General features: G+C 37.0%; 2 protein-coding genes across 2 annotated transcripts in view; both read left to right on the top strand.

Annotated features, from left to right (window-relative positions):
* LYPLA1 (lysophospholipase 1) overlaps positions 1-2,160 on the top strand; it is a 45,579-nt gene extending 43,419 nt beyond the window's left edge. Inside the window, exon 9 of the mRNA XM_036765557.1 lies at positions 80-2,160. Within this exon, the coding sequence (XP_036621452.1) occupies positions 80-133 (54 nt within the window). The 3' untranslated portion in view covers positions 134-2,160. The remainder of the gene's footprint in view (positions 1-79) is intronic.
* Positions 2,161-9,649: 7,489 nt separating this feature from the next.
* TCEA1 (transcription elongation factor A1) overlaps positions 9,650-18,687 on the top strand; it is a 34,804-nt gene continuing 25,766 nt past the window's right edge. The window contains exons 1-2 of the mRNA XM_036736420.1: positions 9,650-9,987; positions 17,823-17,885. Of these exons, the coding sequence (XP_036592315.1) occupies positions 9,925-9,987; positions 17,823-17,885 (126 nt within the window). The 5' untranslated portion in view covers positions 9,650-9,924. The remainder of the gene's footprint in view (positions 9,988-17,822; positions 17,886-18,687) is intronic.

The following is an 18,687-nucleotide window of genomic DNA, read 5'->3' as shown; positions in this document are numbered from 1 at the left end:
CATGTGTACTCATTAGTTGGAATTTTTTTTCTGAAATTTAATTACTTGTTTGTTTAAGAAACCATTTTATTCTCAACAGGAAATGTTGGATGTCAAGCACTTCGTTGATAGACTCCTACCTCCAGTTGACTGACATCATGTAAGAGGCCTTCTATAGAAGTACACCAGCATCATTGTAGTCGAATAAACCTTTTCACATGCCCAGTCCTGAAACTTTACTTCTACTGTTGCAGTGTTACTACAATTTGAAAATACATGCCAATGATACAGATGAAATAATGTCTCTTCTTGGAAAAATTATGGTCTTTCAAGTTTCTATACATATATTTGTATGATATATGTTATAAAATATACAAGTATTATAATAAATGAGGCAGCTGGGTTTTCTCCAAATGTAATTCAGCATACTAAGATAAAATACTGCAATCAGACTCTTTTGATTAAATCATTAAAAAAAAGTGTTAGTATGCTTAATGAAAATTTGTTCAGGTATAAATGAGCAGTTAAAATATAATCACTTTACGCGTGCTGTGACTTAGTATAAGGATTTGCTCCAAAATCACTTAGTCACCATGCATCTTCTGTATTTTTATATATGTATTCATATATATGTGTGTAATCCATAATAGGAATGAGGTGGTATTACATTATCCCTGAGAATATGGGATAATGCTTTTAATTGTCAATGTGTAAGTAATATTGTGTTGTTCCATCTTAATGGTCCTTACATTTAGGGACCAGGCTCTGTTACCTTTTTCCAAATTATCATTTCTGTCTCATTATTCTTCTCTGATCATGAAACTCATTCTTCCTTTATTATCCCTCCTAGCAGGCCAAATATTTTCTTCATACCATGGCTATCTGGTGTTAATATTTTGCTTTGAATTGATACCCTGAATCAGACATATGGTATATAAAATACATTTATTCGATAGGAAGAAAGTACATTGTTTTTAACTTTCAAAATTGCTTATTTCTTAAATTGTATATTAATGCAAGCTAAGAATTATTTAGTTCAACAAAATTTACATATTGGTTAATGAGTAATTTCAAGATTTTATTTTGCTGTAATCAGCTGGAAAATATATATTATTGTTCTACATCAAGTAATTTAAATGCTTCCTGATTTTGATCCTAAAGGATTTCCTTTACTCCATAGATTTGAGACTGTAATAGAGTGGAAATAGTTTGTTTTCCTTTGTGAAAGGTAATGGTTTGCCTTGTTAGAGCAAGTTTCTTACATATCTGAGGAGTGCACCTTTAAGATAACTCAATAGAAAAAAATTACTAAGAACCTTTTATTCATACCTACATGTTCTAGAACATTTAATCATCAGGTTTCGATTCTGAAAATTCTTTGATGACCTTCAAGTTGGTGATAACTCTCAAATTTATTATGATCATGAATAGATGTTTAATTTCAGTTATTTTTCTGTCATGAATATAGGAATGCTTGAGTTTCAGTAGATTAATGGATTTGGATTTGAGGTTACTTGTTTTATAGATATATTCTAAACCAAGCACTGTGGAAAATTCATTAGCTATCACCAGAATTTGCTTTTTTTTTTTTTTTGGTCAATTGAGCAATGTGAGATTCTGACTTTTTCAAATGCCTTTTTAGAATTAATTTTTGTGCAAACATAAAAAAGTTGATTTTTATACAGACAAAAGTCTCTGATCACTCGGAAAATTATCGAGAGGCAAATGAACCAATAGGGTTGTGTAACTAGTCAGAACCCTATAACTAAGCATTCTGTTATTAGAATACTTTAAGACATAGAAAAGTATGCTTGGGGTTTTAGAACTGTTAGTAATTGTTCTATTGTATTACTATGTTATCAATGCATCTTTATTAAATAGGTGCTAATTGACACATAATGGAAATAATTTAGTAATGTACTGTATGGAATGTTATGAAACCATAAGTTTAAGGTCTGGGCATAAAAATTTAAAACAATCATTTACTGAATCACTTTTCTTTATTTTGAAGAACATAAACTGTTTTAGTTGATATGAAAATTAACGAGATGTTACTACTTTATTTATGGTAAGAAATCTCTTAAATTCCGTTGAAATGTTTTGCTGTAGATGGGAAGATGTACATCTTTTTCACAGTTTCTATCAATGTGAAATAAAGTTTAAAGCTGACATTTTTGTGAATGCTTTTACAAGTATTTTCCTTTCACTGCCTTTTAACATTTGTGTCCACATTTTGATGGGTCCCTGACAAAGAGAGAGGGAAAATAATGTAACAATCATGAGGGATTATTATTATTATTATTATTGTATTTGGGTTTTTTTCCCTGTTTTTGGCAATGGATGAGAATGGGCCCAGGCAACAGAATTCATATCCCTTACCCATAGTCCTTTGTTTATTGTTTTGTTTGCCCTTTTTCTTTAGGAACAACAGCAAAATAGTTTAATTTTGTTTGCATTCCCTGGAGTTTTTAGATGTTTTTTTAAGTATTAGGAGTTTTTTAGTCCTTGTTTATTCCTTTACAGTCTTTCACTGATAACCCTTACATCATTAACATAGTAGATTTTCCACAAACACCTTCCTTTATCTTCGGTCTTTAGTTTGGTATTATTATTTAATCTTATATTTGGGTACTTAGCTGAATAATTTATAATTGATCAGTTAGCACCTACTGCAGGGACTGCTTCCAGAAAAATCATGATACTTATATAGCCTCTACTTGAGTACTTACAGTAATGGAAACCTTGCTATTTCATTTCTTTGGATAGTTCTGATTGATAGTTTTTTTTGGTGTTGATTTGTAATCTGTCTCCCTCTGCTTTCCATTTATTCATCATTACTATATCCTCTGGAGCAAGCACAGAAGATATATCTTCCCTTCTCCAAATGCTAACCGTTAAAATATTTGAATATCATTCTCCCTTAATTTTTTTCTCTTGTAGGTTTAACATACTTTGTTCCTTCACATTTTCATATCATATAAGGGATATGGTTATAGTTACCAAAGCCCCTCATTAGCTGGACTATTCTCCAGCAGAAGCATTCTAGTTTGTTAAAGGCCCTCTTGAAATCATATACAAAATTGAAGCTGTTCTCCAGATTTATCTGATTCACACTTAGTACAATGGTACCATTATTTTGTGTTATTTGCATATCAGGTTGCTTTTATTGAGAGGCATTGTAATGCAGTGGATAGAATTGGCCTGGAATGAGGAAGGTGTAAATCCAGATTTCACCTCTGCCACATATAGGCTGTGTGGCCTGGGGTAAGTCACTTAATTTCTCAGTGATGTAGGCTATTCTCTATGACTATTGTCTTGCAGAGTTGCAGAGAAGAGTGCCAAAATCTTAATTGGTAGAAGTTTACTTACCTGGGAGTTTGCTATCCCATTGAAATCACAGATCCTCTATCATTCTGCTAACCCCATATAGAACTTGTGATCAGATAAAAATCTCATGTTACCAAGTTTGTTGTAGAATTGATTTTGTGAACTAAAACAAGGTTTTAACAATTATCATTAATATTTCCTTGTTAGTTTGGGCCTATCATTACAGTATAAGAGAATTTTGAATCTTATTTTTTGCTTTCTGTTATATTAGCTATCCTCCCAGATTTGTGCCATCAGATTTGATATCCATGCCTTTTATATCTTCATCCAAGTGTTTGATCAGAATTTTGTGCCAGGAACAGGACTAGGAAAAAAGCCACTAGAGATCTCATTCAGGGGTTGTCATTGATCTACTGACAAAACACTATATAATTGTTTAGTTTTCTGTGAATTCCATTTCATCTAACCCACATTTTATCATCCTATCCATAAGGATTTCTGAAAAAATGTCAAATTCTTTACTTGAAATCAATATATGTGTGTGTGTGTGTGTGTGTGTGTATGTGTGTATATATGTATATATATTGCATTTTATTCTTGTATCTGGTGATATTTTTTAAAAATTTGGTTCATCTGTCATAATTTATTTTTATTTTGGTTCCTAGTAAGTCCTGTATATTTGCTAATATTCACAAGACAAATGTTTAATAATTCAACTTAGAATTTTACCAGGGTCCATGTATTTGTTTTCATACTTTGTCCGTAATGGGGAAACCAAAAATGACACATGATATAGTGGATAGGGCTGGCCTTGGAAATAGGAAGATTTGCATTTTATTTTCACCTCTGATATTAAACTGGCTTACTGGCCACTCTCAGTGCAGGTAACTTTCTAAGAATGTAAGTTGAATAATTGGTAGTGGATATTCCACAGCAGAGTTGCTCCTAAAAGCAAAGAAATCATAGATCCATTCCTTATTCCTATATATGTTTTGTCAGAGCATTAAAATTTTTTTCCATTTGCTAAGTCGTGTGTCTTCTCTCTACAAAAATATTTTATATCTTTTAAGTCCACAATGAAAAATTCTAATGTATTTTCTTTCTTTTTAACATATACTTTGTTCACTATATGTTTCAACAAAGTTGTCTGCGAAGGTAAATTATGTTTTATTAACTTTATAACATTGCAGATAAGATGCTAACTTTTTTTGTTCTCAGAACATATAGTATTGTATTTGTATACTTTTTTCCCGTTTCTATTTCCTTTTTCCAGCATTTTTTAAAAATTTGATTTTTTTTCTTTTCCCCATAATTTCCTGAAAAGTTTTCATGAATGCTAGGAATATTGATAAGAGTAGTTGAAGTACAAACTGGTTCTGTATGTTCAAACTAAAAAGTAAACGTATATATACACATACACTTTTAACACCTTCATTCCTTTTTAGAACTCTTTAGAGTTTCTGTGGCTTTTTTTAAGGTAGGAAAAATGCAAAGGAGGATAAATTATACTTCTGGCTATATATCTGTCTTGGAAGTGTCAAAGATTCAGTCTAGCATATGGAATCATTTCCCCCAAATCAGTCCTTTCCCCATGTTTCTTTTTTTAATTTTGAATAATTTATTTTTTTCCAATTACATGTAAAAATTTTTTAACATTTTTAAATTTTGAGTTCTAAATTCTTTTCCTCCCTCTTCCCAAGACAGCAAGCAATTCGATACAGATTATACATGTGAAATCATGCAGAATATTTCTATAATGGCCATGTTGTGAAAGAAAACAGAGGCCAAAAAAAGTGAAAAATGTTATGCTTCAATAATCTGCATTCAGACTCTGTCAGATCTTTCTCTGGAGGTGAATAGCACTTTTCACCCTAAGACCTTTGGAACTGTCTTGGATCATTGTACTGCTGGGGATAGCTAAGTCATTCACAGTTGATCATTGTACAAAATTGCTGTTATGTACGCTTCTGATTCTGCTCACTTCATTTTACATCAGTTCATATGTCTTCCCAAGTTTTTTTGAAAGCATCCAAACCGTCATTTCTTATAGCACAACAGTATTTCATCACAATCACATATCACAACTTATTCAGCCATTCAGTGATTGATAGACTTCCCCTCGAATTCCAATTCTTTGTCAACACAAAAAGAGCTGCTATTTTTGTACAAATTGGTCATTTTCCCTCCTTTTCCCCAATCTTTTTGGGATACAGACCTAGTAGTGGTATTGCTGGATCAAAGAAAGGGTATGCACAGATTTATAACTCTTTGGGTATAATTGTAAATTGCTCTCCAGAATGGTTTGATCAGTTCACAATTCTACCAACAGGGCATTAATGTCCCAATTTTCCCACATCTACTCCAACACTTACCATTTTTTCTTTTCTGTCATGTTAATCAATCCGATAGGTGTGAGGTGGTATCTTGGTTGTTTTAATTTGCATTTCTCTAATAGTGATTTAGAGTGTTATTTCATATGACTATAGATAGCTTTGATTTCTTTTCTGAAAATTACATGTTAATGTTATTTGACCATTTATCAACTGGAGAATGATTCAGATTCTTATAAATTTGACTCAGTTCTCTATACACCAGAGAAATGAAGCCTTTATCAGAGACACCTGTTGTAAAATTTTCCCCACCAGATTTCTGCTTTCCTTGTAATCTTGGCTGCATTGGTTGTGTTTGTGCAACCCCTTTTTAATTTAGTCAAAATTATCCATTTTACATCTCAATGCTTTCTTCCTCTTGTTTGGTCATAAATTCTTCCCTTACCCATATATCTAACTGATAAAAAGTATTCCATTCCCCCCCCCCCAATTTGCTCATGATATCACTCTATGTCTAAATCATGTATCCATTTTGACCTTATCTTGGTATATGGTGTTAAATGTTGGTCTGTACCTAGTTTCTGCCATACTTTTCTAGTTTTCCCAGCAGTTTTTGTCAATAGTGAATTCTCATCCTAAAACCTTGCATCTTTGGGTTTTATTAAACACTAGATCACTATGGTCATTTACTCTTGTGTACCTAATCAATTCCACGGATCCACTGTATTCCTTAGCCTGTAACAGTTTGTTTTGATGATTGCTGCTATGGGCAGGCTACCTTCCTTCATTTTTTTTTCAATAATTCTTCTCCCCATGTTTTATCATAAAATATTTGTGAGGAGGAAAGAGGGTTGGAGAGTTATGTTAGTGCTACTGAGTTCATAGCCAAACTTTTTTTTTTAAATCAGCCATTTATAGATTCTTGCAGCTTTTTGCAAAGAGATATTTACTGAGATCAGTCAGGAGAGACAAAGGTGATGGTATAAACATGGCTGTGAAGCAGAACACTGGATTTGGAGCCAGAAGACTTGCATTTCCATCTTCACTCCCCTATCTGTATGGACCGATCTTTTCATTTCTCTGGATCCAAGTCTCCTCAACCGTAAAATATGCATCACTATGTGACCAGCCCTTCCAGCTTAAAAATCTTTTCTTCCCAATTCTTGTTTTTAGCAATGTTCTCCTAGGAATCCCAGGCAAACATGATGGGTGGGGGGAGTGGAAGGAGAAGGTGGTGGCAACCAGCTCAGAGATATAATGATGTGAGGCTTGAAGATATGTTGATTCTGATTTGCTAGTTGGGTGCCCCTACCTATTTAAGGCTTAATCAAATATCTTTTGATCAAATGTGTTAAGAAAATTAGGCACAAAATAGAAAAGTGAAAACATCTTTTTGTTAGCCACGATAATGTACAGTTGGAAGAAAAACAGTGCCAGGTTAACAATACAACTCTGGAAAGTCATTTGACTTTTTGAGTAACATACAACTCTAACCCAATTTTTTTTAGCCCTTTATTAAAGGAGTTGAATTTTAGAAATGAAAGCTTGATGTACATTCAACAGAGGAGAAAGAGACATGGGGCCAAATGCTCAAGACAATGAATTGGGAAGCTTATTTTTTGAAACCTAGCAAGCAGAGAAGAAAATGTATTGAAGTTTTTCTTGGTACACATGGGTGAGATTTTGTCAAAATTTGTCAATTGGTTTTTCTACAAATTAGCTATGTTAGTTTTTGGCCCAACCTATTTCCCTGTCAACAAAACAAGAAAATTGGATTAGAAGATCTCTAAGGGCCCTTCCAGCTCTAAAAATAATGTGAAATTGGATCAAGTTAAAATTAAAGGGTAGGTGAAGGCAGTTAAAATTTAATTGATAAAATTAATAACATTTCTAAATACTTCCCTGCGGTTAGGGGTACATATACTTTAATTCCATTAAATTGTGAGGCAACATGATAACACCATTACACACTTTTTAATCTCAACTATGTTTCTGTGCAGAATTAAAGGACCAGATTGATGTTTTGAATCTTTTGTTAATGTATCTTTTATTGATGAAGTCTTTTTATCCAAACTAGCATTAATCCAAGCTAGGTAAGTACTATAGGAGAGGTACAGTGTTGTTATGGGTTTTGAGGATGAATTGAGAATTCACATTTAATTGTGTTGGATCAAGAAAGGTCCATGAAAGAGGTGGTGGTTGAATTGGGCCTTTGAGAATGGGTCACATTTTCATAGATAGAGATGCTGGGGGAGGACTTCAAGACAGGTCAAGTGACATGAAGGAAAGATTTGGACTTTTTTTTAAGAACACCCTAGCAGGATTTGGTCATCTTACACTGGCTGATTGTGGGAGTCTGGGTCCCTTTCTCTACACTCTTGGTGACCTCATCCTCTCCCATGGATTTATCTCTATGTTGATCCATTCTTGGTCTTTTGAAGTTCAATTCTTTATCACTAACTGCTAGCAGGACATTTCAAACAACTGTAGGCATCTCAAATTCAACAAGTCGAAAGTAGAACTGTCTTTTCTCCAAAACAAACCCTTCTTTCAAACTTACTTTTAATGTGATCCTTTCAAGGTTCAAAATTGTGTCATCCTCACCCCACATAATCCAATTAATTGCCTAGACTTCTTGCTTCTACTTCCACAAAATATCCATAAGATGTTTCAAATCTTCCCCTCTACTGGGGGCAAGTGCTGCTAGCCTGCTTCAGTATTTAATCACTTCTTATAAAGTACTATTGCATATTAGCTTCCTTATTGGTTTCCCTGTATCTGGTCTTTCATGACTCCAATTCATCTGAACACAGCTACCAAAGAGGTTTTCCTAAAGCTCAGATCTGACAATATCCTTTCTCTACTCAATAAACTTCAGTGGTCCCCTATTACCTTCAGGATCAAAAATAACTTTTTTTTTTGTTTGGCATCTCAAGCTGTTCACTTGGCTCCAATTTACCTTTCCAATCTTATACGTAACTCTCCTCACACATATCACGACAAAAGGTCCGAGGTATCTATGGTCCAGCCAAATAAACCTTGCTCTTGCTCCCAGTGGATACACCATCCCTTTCTCAGTGCCTTTGAATAGGCTGTCTTGCTATCTGGGATCTTGTCCTCTGATTCTTTCCTAAGGCTAAGCTCAGGTGCCAAGTGCTAAAAAAAAGGCCTTTTTCTGATGCCCCCAGCTTGCTTGTGCCTTCCTCCCCGCCCCCCATTACTTCGTATTTATTTTGTATGTATTTAAAAATTTCTTTCTCTATAGGAGAGGGCAGGGTCTCGTCCTAGATGGGTACCTGTTGGTTGAAAGTAAGCTGTGGATCCCAAGATCGGAGAGAAGGGAGCTTGCATTGCTAACGTGGGAATGTGGCGTGGAGGGGTGGGGGTGGGGATGCATTACTAAGACGGGGCTGGGGTGGGGGCTGCGCACCTTTCACTTCTCGCCTCCAAAAGCTGGCGAAGGCACGTCGACATTGGGGAACAGGTAGACGACCTGTTCAGCTGGGACAGAGGATGAGTAATGTGGAAAGTAATACGTAAAAAGCGCTGGGAAAGTAGGTGGGGGAGCCAGATTGTGGAGAGCTTCCTCTGCCAGCCTTGATGGAATCTAGAGAAAATCAGGAGAATTGGTTTTGGAGAGAGATTAAAAACTTTACTCGGAGGCGCGGGGCCGTGGGCATCAAAAGCACCAAGAGGAAGCGACGAGGGAAGACGTGGAGAAAGATCTTATGTTCAGGCGGGAATTAAAGTCCCGAGCGAGGGTGGCGGGAGACTAGGGTCGCACTGGGATTTCATGTATCCTCCCTCCCTTTTTTCCAAACCTCTCACCTCACCCACGCACTTTAAATTTATGCGCTTCGTCGGCAAAGACTGGGCTTTCTTGTTGGTCTTTGAGGTGAGTTATTTCCAACGTCGTCGGCCCCCAGTCCCCAGCCGGGCCGAGCCGGGGCGGAGGGAGAATCATTTCCGCCTTTTGCTCGCGCCTTAGATCCGCCTTCTCCTCGGCTATCGGAGGTCGATTAGTACTGCCTGCCCAGCGCCGCCAATGGGTTGATTGACGCTGTCTGCGCCTGGGAGGAGCAGCCGCCGACGCCCGGTCTTTATTTGTTGCTGAAGGGGCTTGGGCCTTGGTTCTTCTCGTGTGGCACCTCTTTCCGTGACACGTTCTGGGACTCCAGCTCAACCTCTCCCGCGCCCGCTCTTTTGACGTCGCCTTTTTGCCCCCACTTCTCCCGCGTCCCGTCCCCACGGGGTGTGGGGGGGTGGGGTTGCAAAACCCGCCGGAGCCATGGAGGACGAGATCATTCGCATCGCCAAGAAGATGGATAAGATGGTGCAGAAGAAGAACGCGGTGAGTGAGGCGAGCCGAGAAGGCGCGCAGGGCGCGAGGCTCGAGCTCCGGATGGGGGTGGGGGAAGGGGGGTGCGCGGGCGGGGCCGGCGTGAGGGAATTCGCGCTCCGACGCTCGGGTCTGCTCGCTCTGGGGCGGCCGCGGGGGGAGGGCGAGCTACCCTAGCTGCTCCTGCTCCAGCTTCGCGCGCCCAGCCCTGGATGAGGCCGAGGGTTGGGGGGACGCAATGGGCTCCCACTAGCAGCTTCGGGCCTGTGCCGGGTGGGGGCGGGGCCGGGGGAGCCTGAGCCTGGGGGGGTCTTCATCCGGGCCAGACGAAGGGTGAGTCGTTGGCCGAGCCCCAAGAAGCCAGGGCTACCCCGCGGCGGCACGTGAAGGCCGCGCCCCCCGCCCCCGAGACCTCCCTCCACGGCCCGAGGGACCACGCTGCGTGCGTGGTTCCGGGCCAGCTCCGAAGTTTTATTTAGGAGGGGAAATGCTGGGGAAAGAGGCCCAGGGGAGGACGAGGAACAGGGAGAGACGGATGGAGGGGTGTGGGGGGCCGGGGGGGGGTTCGGGGCCGAGGAAACCGAAGTTGTAAATCCGGAGACAGCGTCTCCCGGCGGCCCGGCTTTGAACCCAAAAGGGCTTTTCTGGTCAGATCTCTGGCGACAACCCGGTGAGGTTTGGAGACTCGTCACACACAGTCTCTCTCTGTCCTCTCCTCCCCTCCTCCTCTTCTCCCCTCTTTTTTCCCCTTCTTTCTCCCCCTTTACCCCCCCTCCCCCTTCTCTCTCTCCCTCTCCCCCTCCCTCCCTCCCTCTTCCCCCTCCCCCTTCTCTCTCCCCCACCTCTCTTTCTCCCCCCCTCCCCCCTATCTTTCCCTCTCTTTTGAGGGTGGCCCTTTCGCATAATGTTTCAATATCAAGTACAGTACTTCAGTATAAAGAATATAATTTTCCTCTGAAGTACATGGGAAAGCCATTTAGATTGAAATATAGTCGTATTTAAAAAAAAAAAGTTCGTGGATCCTACTAACTGCATAACCTGGAACGTCGTAAACAAGATGTAGTTCATGTATTCAGAGGCCTAGTGCCTGATAACAAAGTAGGCACCTAATAAATGATTATTGATTGATTTTATAAATAAAGGCAAGTTACAATCTCATAGATAAATTTACTGACTAAATCCATTTTTTCATAATACAGAGGTAAATAATTTTATCGACTCTTGCCCAAAAGAGATTATGTTAGGTGAAAGCTATATAAACTGCAAGCCTTTTTTGGGGGGGGGGAGGGAAGGCAGTTGGGGTTAAGTGACTTGCCCAAGGTCTCACAGCTAGAGTGTCAGGTGTCTGAGGCCGATTTTGAACTCAGGTCCTCCTGATTCCAGGGCTGGTGCTCTACTCACTGCGCCTGTAGCTGCCCCATGCCATTGTTATAATTGATAACAGTAGTGAACTTTCTGACTTCTCTTGGGCTCAGGATGAGCCGAATAGCTTAGGTAACTACATTTTCCAAATGTTAACAATTAATACTCTAACCTCCCCCCCTCCCCTTAATCTCAATGACCACATCTGGAGGGTGATAATCTCTTCTTTCCAGATCAACATTGGGATTACTGCTGTGGTAGTTACTGAAATGTCACATATGTGTGAGGAAAGGAGTCTAATGGGATCTAGTTATTTTCTTTTTTGCCCGTATTTTACATTTTCTTTGGCTTGAAATTTCAGGAACTTTTCCATAGTTGACACTACCTGTCTTAATTCACTTTCTATGAAGTTCATGTTTACCCTTTTAAGTTTTCCTTCTAATTGTTATTGTCTCTAAGTGGGATGATTTTTTTTTTTCAAATCAAGAATGAAGGAAGAAGAGGAAGAGAGAAATACACAGTGCTATTCAGACTAGTTTTTTTAAAAATGGAATGGGCACTTTAGGTTATAGGAACATAGAGGCCCTCAAATCCAACCACCTTAATTTACAGATGAGTTCATTGACTTGACCAGGGTCATACTGTGGCATGATTTGAAATAAGGTCTTTCTGATTCCAAGTCTCATTTCTTGTACTCCCAAGTAATACTGCTTGACTACTTGTTAGATATGTTGTAGATTCTTATTCAAGTGTGGACTAGACTAGATTGTTTCTGAGGTTCTTTCCATCTGTCTCTCTGATGAAAAGAGCCGAAGGTGAAAATGTTAAGATTTAAAGGATTTGATGATATATTTGACTTAGAAAAGTCCACTTTTGTTTTGCCCTAATCTCTGGCATTTAAAGGACCCTGGGTGCTTTTTTCTTTTCTTTTTTTTTTCTGATTATTTAACACTGCTTAGCAGCTATAATTAAGTTTCTATCTGTTTATTTACATTTGTGATACTATTTTCTTGTGAATACTTTCCTCAAAGCAATTTAAAGTTCCCTCAGATAAACACTTTCTGTCTTATATTTCTTTGTGGTTTTTCATTTTCCTGTAAGTTTTAGTGCTGTATTCTTTACACCTAGACATATACTGATGGCCAACAAAATTCTGCTCTTTTTTCCTCCTTAAAATCATACTATATAGGCAAATGTCAAAAACCACACAAATAGGAAATGAATGAAGCAGGAAGGCACTTCTGAGAGACTAGTCCAAACTAAAGTTCTTTGGTTCTGTGAAATGAAAATATTTTAGAAATAAATTGGATTGGGAATTATAAACTTAAATACTGACGTATAATGTTCTTAAATTAAAAAAAGGGTGACATTAGTTAAAATTTCATCTCCATATTTTTGTTAAACGTGTACACAATTTTTCTTTTGACTTAGGATGAAGCCTTTCTGTTGCTTGCATTTATTTTGTTCTTTTTCTCTAAAGTGGGTCTTGTGATGCTTGATTGCTCAGTCACGGTAGTACATATTGTGAATCCATTCATCTGATAGCAGAATTCAATTATTTTTGTGTAGGGTTATCTCTTATGCAGTTTGTCTTTTGTGCTCCTTAAAATATGAAGACCTCTTTAATACCTCAGTGAATTTGAGATCTTATCATAGTACTCTATCCAATACCCCTGTGCTAATGTTGATGCTGTCTTACCATAAATCCTACCTAAAGGGTCTCTTAAAATTCCTTATAGTGCTTTTGGGGTCTGCAAAACACGTTATTCTGCTCTGGAAAGTTTGCACCAGGAAAAATTTTCACTTTTAAAAATAAAGCGTTTGGGGCAGCTAGGTGGCGCCCTGGAGTCAGAAGTACTTGAGTTCAAATCCTGCCTCAGACACTTGACACATTTACTAGCTGTGTGACCTTGGACAAGTCACTTTATCCCAATTGCCTTGCCTTCCCCCCTGCAAAAATAAACAAATACAAAAATAAAGAGTTTACCGTATGTCTCTCTTTGCTATGCATGTTCTAAATATGTTTAGTTAGAGGTATAAGTTGTGATAATCCCTAATTTTCAGAATAGGAAAGTTATAGGTAAGTTGTTTGTGAAATGAATCTTATTTTGCCTTTGATTTTGATTATAAAATTGGAGCTGTATTTCTGTGGAAAAAAATTCTCCCAGTAAAGCGAATAGAAAACTCTGAAATGCTTATTGGGTGATGTTAGTGAAAGTGCTTTGGGGGCACTTTTCTAACTATGGCTCCTTCCTAATTCTAAGATGTCCTTTTTTCTAGACCATAACAAATTTTCATGTAATCAAAGAATTGAGGAGGGACCTCAGAGGCCATCTAGTTAAACCCATTCCTTAATGAGAATTCTCTTAGAGCAACAGACAACTGGTAGTTTAACTTTGTTTCAAATCCTTGCCAAGACTATTACTATTAACCTCTATGTTCCTCAGTTTCCTCAACTCTGAAATGAGGGGATTGAATTCTGACCTCCAAGGTACTTTCCAGTTCTCCATGTATGATCTTATGACCCTCTAGTAAGCAACATCCTTGCAAGGAAGTCCTTTCCATTTTTGGATAGCTCTAATTTGGGGAAAGTTTTTCCTTAAATAATGCTTACATTTTCCTGTTTTTTAACTTCTGCTGATTATTTCCTGGACCTTACAGAATGAGCTCCCCAAACTTTTTTTTAAAAATTTACTGTGTCTAATATGTTGTCACATTTAATTAGTTATTTCTTAAAATGAGTGATATTTAAATGACTAAGTGTAGGGAAGCCCTGTTTGCCAGTTGTCTGAAGTGAGAAATAGTATAACCAATTTTTATTTATCCATTGGATGCTGGGATAGTTCAGATAAAAATCCTTAATGATCCTGCTATCTCTTTTTATGCAGTAATTTCAGTCTTTGCCCACATCAAGCCATTGAGAACGATTGGAATAAAATGGATTGATTTGGCTTCATCATCTTCTCCTTTGTATCCTCTATAAGTGCTACAGTCAACAACTGCAATGAAGAAAAAGTAAATGGTCTGGCTGATAATAAAAGTGGATTAACCGCCTTTGAATAAAAGTCTCTTGAACACTTGCATATATGATTGAGGTAGAAAAAATTTGTGAATCAATGTTCTAAGAACTGTAACTGGACACTTTTGTATTTTAAAAAGTCCTTAAATTTCACATTGAAGTAAAGACTCTTACCTCTGCTTTGAACCATGTGTGGTTCAATTCAAGTGTGGCTTCTAATTTATGCTAGCTATGTAATCCTGGGTAAATTACCCAGGGCCACAGGCAACTATCTAAAACTAATAATGGGCAAGTTCCCTAGACAGATGAAATCATAGGACCAGACCAAAAAGTATTTTAATAAGCATGTAGAAGAGAAGCACCGTAGTGGCTAAAGAACTAGGAAGATCTGAATTTCACCTCTTGACACACATTGACTGTGTGACTTTGAGGTAAATCATATAGCATCTCAGTACTCTAGGCCAGTGGTATCACACTCAAACAGGACCACTGAACAGTACTTTGTAGGCTGTTTATTGACGTAGAAAACCACACATTAACACTATGTTCTACATATTTTAATTTTGTTTAAATATTTCCTAATTGCATTTTAATCTAGTTCTGCCTACACTCAGGACACCTCTACTTTAGGCATCTCTAAAATTATGAATTACAGCTGTTTTTCTCATCCAGGAGTTTCTCATACAAATGAAATCACAGGTTCAGTTCCTATCCTTATGTTGATTTCAGCATTTATTAAAGTAATAGGAAAAACAGGTGGAATATTTGCTGTTCTGCTAATTGTATTTATTAAGTTTTAAGGTAGGTAGACTTTCCTTGACCAGGTTAAAAAAAGCTTAAGACACCCACAACTCTTAGCCAGCTTGCTCCCTTATATTAATGGTTCTTTTTGAGTGCTTGTAGGTACTAGTGACAAAAAGTCATTAGTCATCTTAATAATTCAGGAGCTGATTCCATATCATTTGATGATGGTTTTATTTTGCCAGTAAATGGAATCTCTTAATTTTGGAGACCCTGAAGAAGGTTTATATTAAGTTTTATTTGGAGGAAATGTGTTTTGACTGACTATAGAAAGATGGAAAGGATGAGTAAAGAGAATTTAATTATAGTTTTGAAGGTAGTCTATGTGGGTAATGATGAACAGGTTTCTTAGGTTTTCTTTTGAGAGACTTGAGGCTGAATGGTATTGAATTGCATCAGGAGTAATTGAGGTTTGGTGTTAGAATTCCCTGGGTTGAGTCATAAATATCTTATAAAGTAGACTATGATGATTTTCTAAATATAGACTATTCATAGACTATAGCTAGTGTATTTATCAAGAAAGTTTTTCAGCCTTTGGTGAAAGTGGGTAAAAAAAAAGACATCCCTTCCTCTTTCCAGTTGTAGTTAGGACAATCATCCTATATAAAAATTTAAGCAATTGGATTATGTGAAGCAAAGTAATTACAAATCATAGTATCTATTCTAAGAATAGTTGATTTTTTTTTAGCTTTATTACAAAGTAAATTTTCTAATAGGTAAAATAGTCCTGTTAACAATTATTTCAATTAAAATTGTAATGATGGTTATTGTATCTTTTTTTTTCTTTTAACTTTTTATGACTGGGGAATGGGGCAGCCAGAATATATGGTTATTGTATCTTAGTTGGTGATTTCTTTATGACTCTTAACCATTTTGTCTTAGCATTGAGTTAATCTTTATTGCTATATTATAGATATACTGCACTGAGCTGTTTCTGCATTATTCATTTGAACTAAGTAATGTAAGAAATTATCTTGTTCCCTAATAAAGTGTTAATGTTCCATATTAAAGTATTAATGAATCTCTACTATACCCCATATATCCAGCTTTCAGTTAGTATTGTGAACAAATTTTAGCTTTGAAATTAAACTGATTCTTTCTTCCTCTTGCATCATTATCAGTAGTAGGTGCTGTAATATTAAGAGTTGATGTTAAATCTGGCTTGTTTGATTTTAGCTTTTCATTGCAAGCTACATGCAGAATATGGTTTGAATCCAGATAAACATGACAAATAGGCATGTATTTTGAGGGGTTTCCTTTTTAGTCTCAATTCAAAAAGATGAAAAGATTAAATATTGAAGCGATTAAGACACTAACTTTTCCAGCTAATTCAGGAATATATGCAAATTATGGTATTTTAAATTCTTTTTTTATCTTTGATAACTGCCAAAAATGGGGAGGGGTGCTTTATTAGTCTCTCCTGAAATTTTAGGAGGTACAAGGTTTTTTTTTTTTCTTTTTTTCTTTGACCTCAATATTCCTGGTAAAGCACATAGCTTAAGTTTTTAGTTGTAGATCATATGTGGCTATTTTGTTTAGTGAATCCATGGAAATAATATAGCCAAAAAAGTCACACCCTCTGAAAATGTATGGATGAGTACTGGTTGAGGAAGTAGCCACAGTGATGAGAATGTTTATGATATGTTTAGTGTGAGTTTTAAGTTATAGATCTTATGAAAGAATTTCTCATATATACATATATAAGAATAATATATAATCCGATATCATAAAATCATATATAGGAATAATAAAAATATATCATAAAATTACATATAAAAGAATCAGAGATTGATAAAACTATTTCTTAATGCAGTAATTCTTCTGAAGAGGGGAAAAATACATATTTAACTTTTTGTACAATAAAATCCTATGCTTTATAAAATGGGCCAGGACTAAGGCTCTTCCATTAAAATAAATTTTGGGGGAGGTGAGGAGATAGTAATTGATAATATACATACATATTGGATTGTCTTTAAGCATTAGACTATTCCTTAGAAGAAACTTGGTGTATAGACTACCTAGTGTGAAAAGAACTGCCTGGTATTTCTTTGTGTTCTTGGTGTATATGGTAGCCAGTTAGGATTTGGGCTCATATTGTATACTGTTGTATGTAATTAGAGGCAGCTAGGTGGGACAGTGGATAGAATGCCAGGCTTGGAGTCAGGATGACCTTAGACACTAGCTATGTGACAAGTTACTTAACTTCTGCTTCAGTTTGCTCAGCTGAAAAATGGGGATGATGATAACACCCTCACTCTAGGGTTGTTGTGAGGATCAAATGAGATAATATTTGTGAAGTGCTTAGCATAGTTCCTGACACATATATAAATGCTTCTTTTATTCTCCTTTTCCTTTGTGGTGGTTTGGCTTTTTACAAGCCTTATTCCTTATCTCATCCATACTGTCTCCTCATTGGGTCCTCTACCTCAACTTCTTTTCTTGGTTCACCCTGCCTCCCTCCCCCTACTTAGTTCCCCCAACCTCCCTGTCTCTCCCCACCTGTGAAATCATAAGCAGTGCATAGGACTATCTTTTTTGACCTTTGGATGGGTAAATGGAGTAAAGGGGTCATGGTTAGGAAAACATGCTAAAAAGTTCATTTTTACTTTCTTTACGATATTAAAATGTGACTAAATTAAATATTTTGATTAATTTTGTTTTATAGGCTGGGGCACTGGATTTACTAAAGGAACTTAAAAATATTCCCATGACTCTGGAATTATTACAGGTACGTTCTTATTAGTGAGAATAGGGAACTTTCATAAAATATTAAAGCATATTATAATGCTTAAGCAAATGAACCATAGTACTATAAATGCTTACCACTGGTTGAAGTTTTGGTTTTTTTCCCCATGTTATATAGTAGTACAATTTGCTATTTAGTGACTTTTTAAAATTTAAGATAACCTAAAATAGTCATAAATTTGCTCTGGATCTAAGAACTAGTTTTGAAATTTTTTGCATCAAGTTGTTCATTTTCAAGAAATTAAAATCATAAGGGGATGGGAGGAGAATAAGATAGCATGTTATTGGCCTTGATTGCTAACTTTATGTTCAGACACATCATTTGGGGGTTATGGGAGGGATTTTGGTGGATTCTCTTGAAAGTATTCAAAGAGGGAGTTGAACACATATAGTGAGGTTTTTTCTGGGACGTATTTCTTAGCCAGGAGTCCCTCTTAATCATCCTCTTCCTAACTTAAGTCGTGGTTAGATGAAGGTTAGTGACTAAAAGGCAGTTTCAGGTGGTTGAAAGAATGTTGGGTTTGAAGTCTCAGGTTGCTGTTACTTATACCCTGTGTTAACTCTCTGGGCCTCAGTTGTCTAAATTCATGTCTTATCTCCCCAATTAGGCTGGCTTCTCCTTGAAGGCAGTGATCATATCTTAGTAACTTTTATATCCTCTATAACACTTGGCACAATGCCTTGTCCGTGTGTGTATTGTGTATATCAGTGGTGGTAGACTCAAACAGAAGTGGAGCCACTGAACCCTGTAGGCTGCATATTGACTCAGAAAACTAAACAGTAAC

Source organism: Trichosurus vulpecula, chromosome 1, assembly GCF_011100635.1.
Source record: "Trichosurus vulpecula isolate mTriVul1 chromosome 1, mTriVul1.pri, whole genome shotgun sequence".
Classification (NCBI taxonomy): Eukaryota; Metazoa; Chordata; class Mammalia; order Diprotodontia; family Phalangeridae; genus Trichosurus; species Trichosurus vulpecula.
This window is presented reverse-complemented; position numbering and strand designations above follow the sequence as displayed.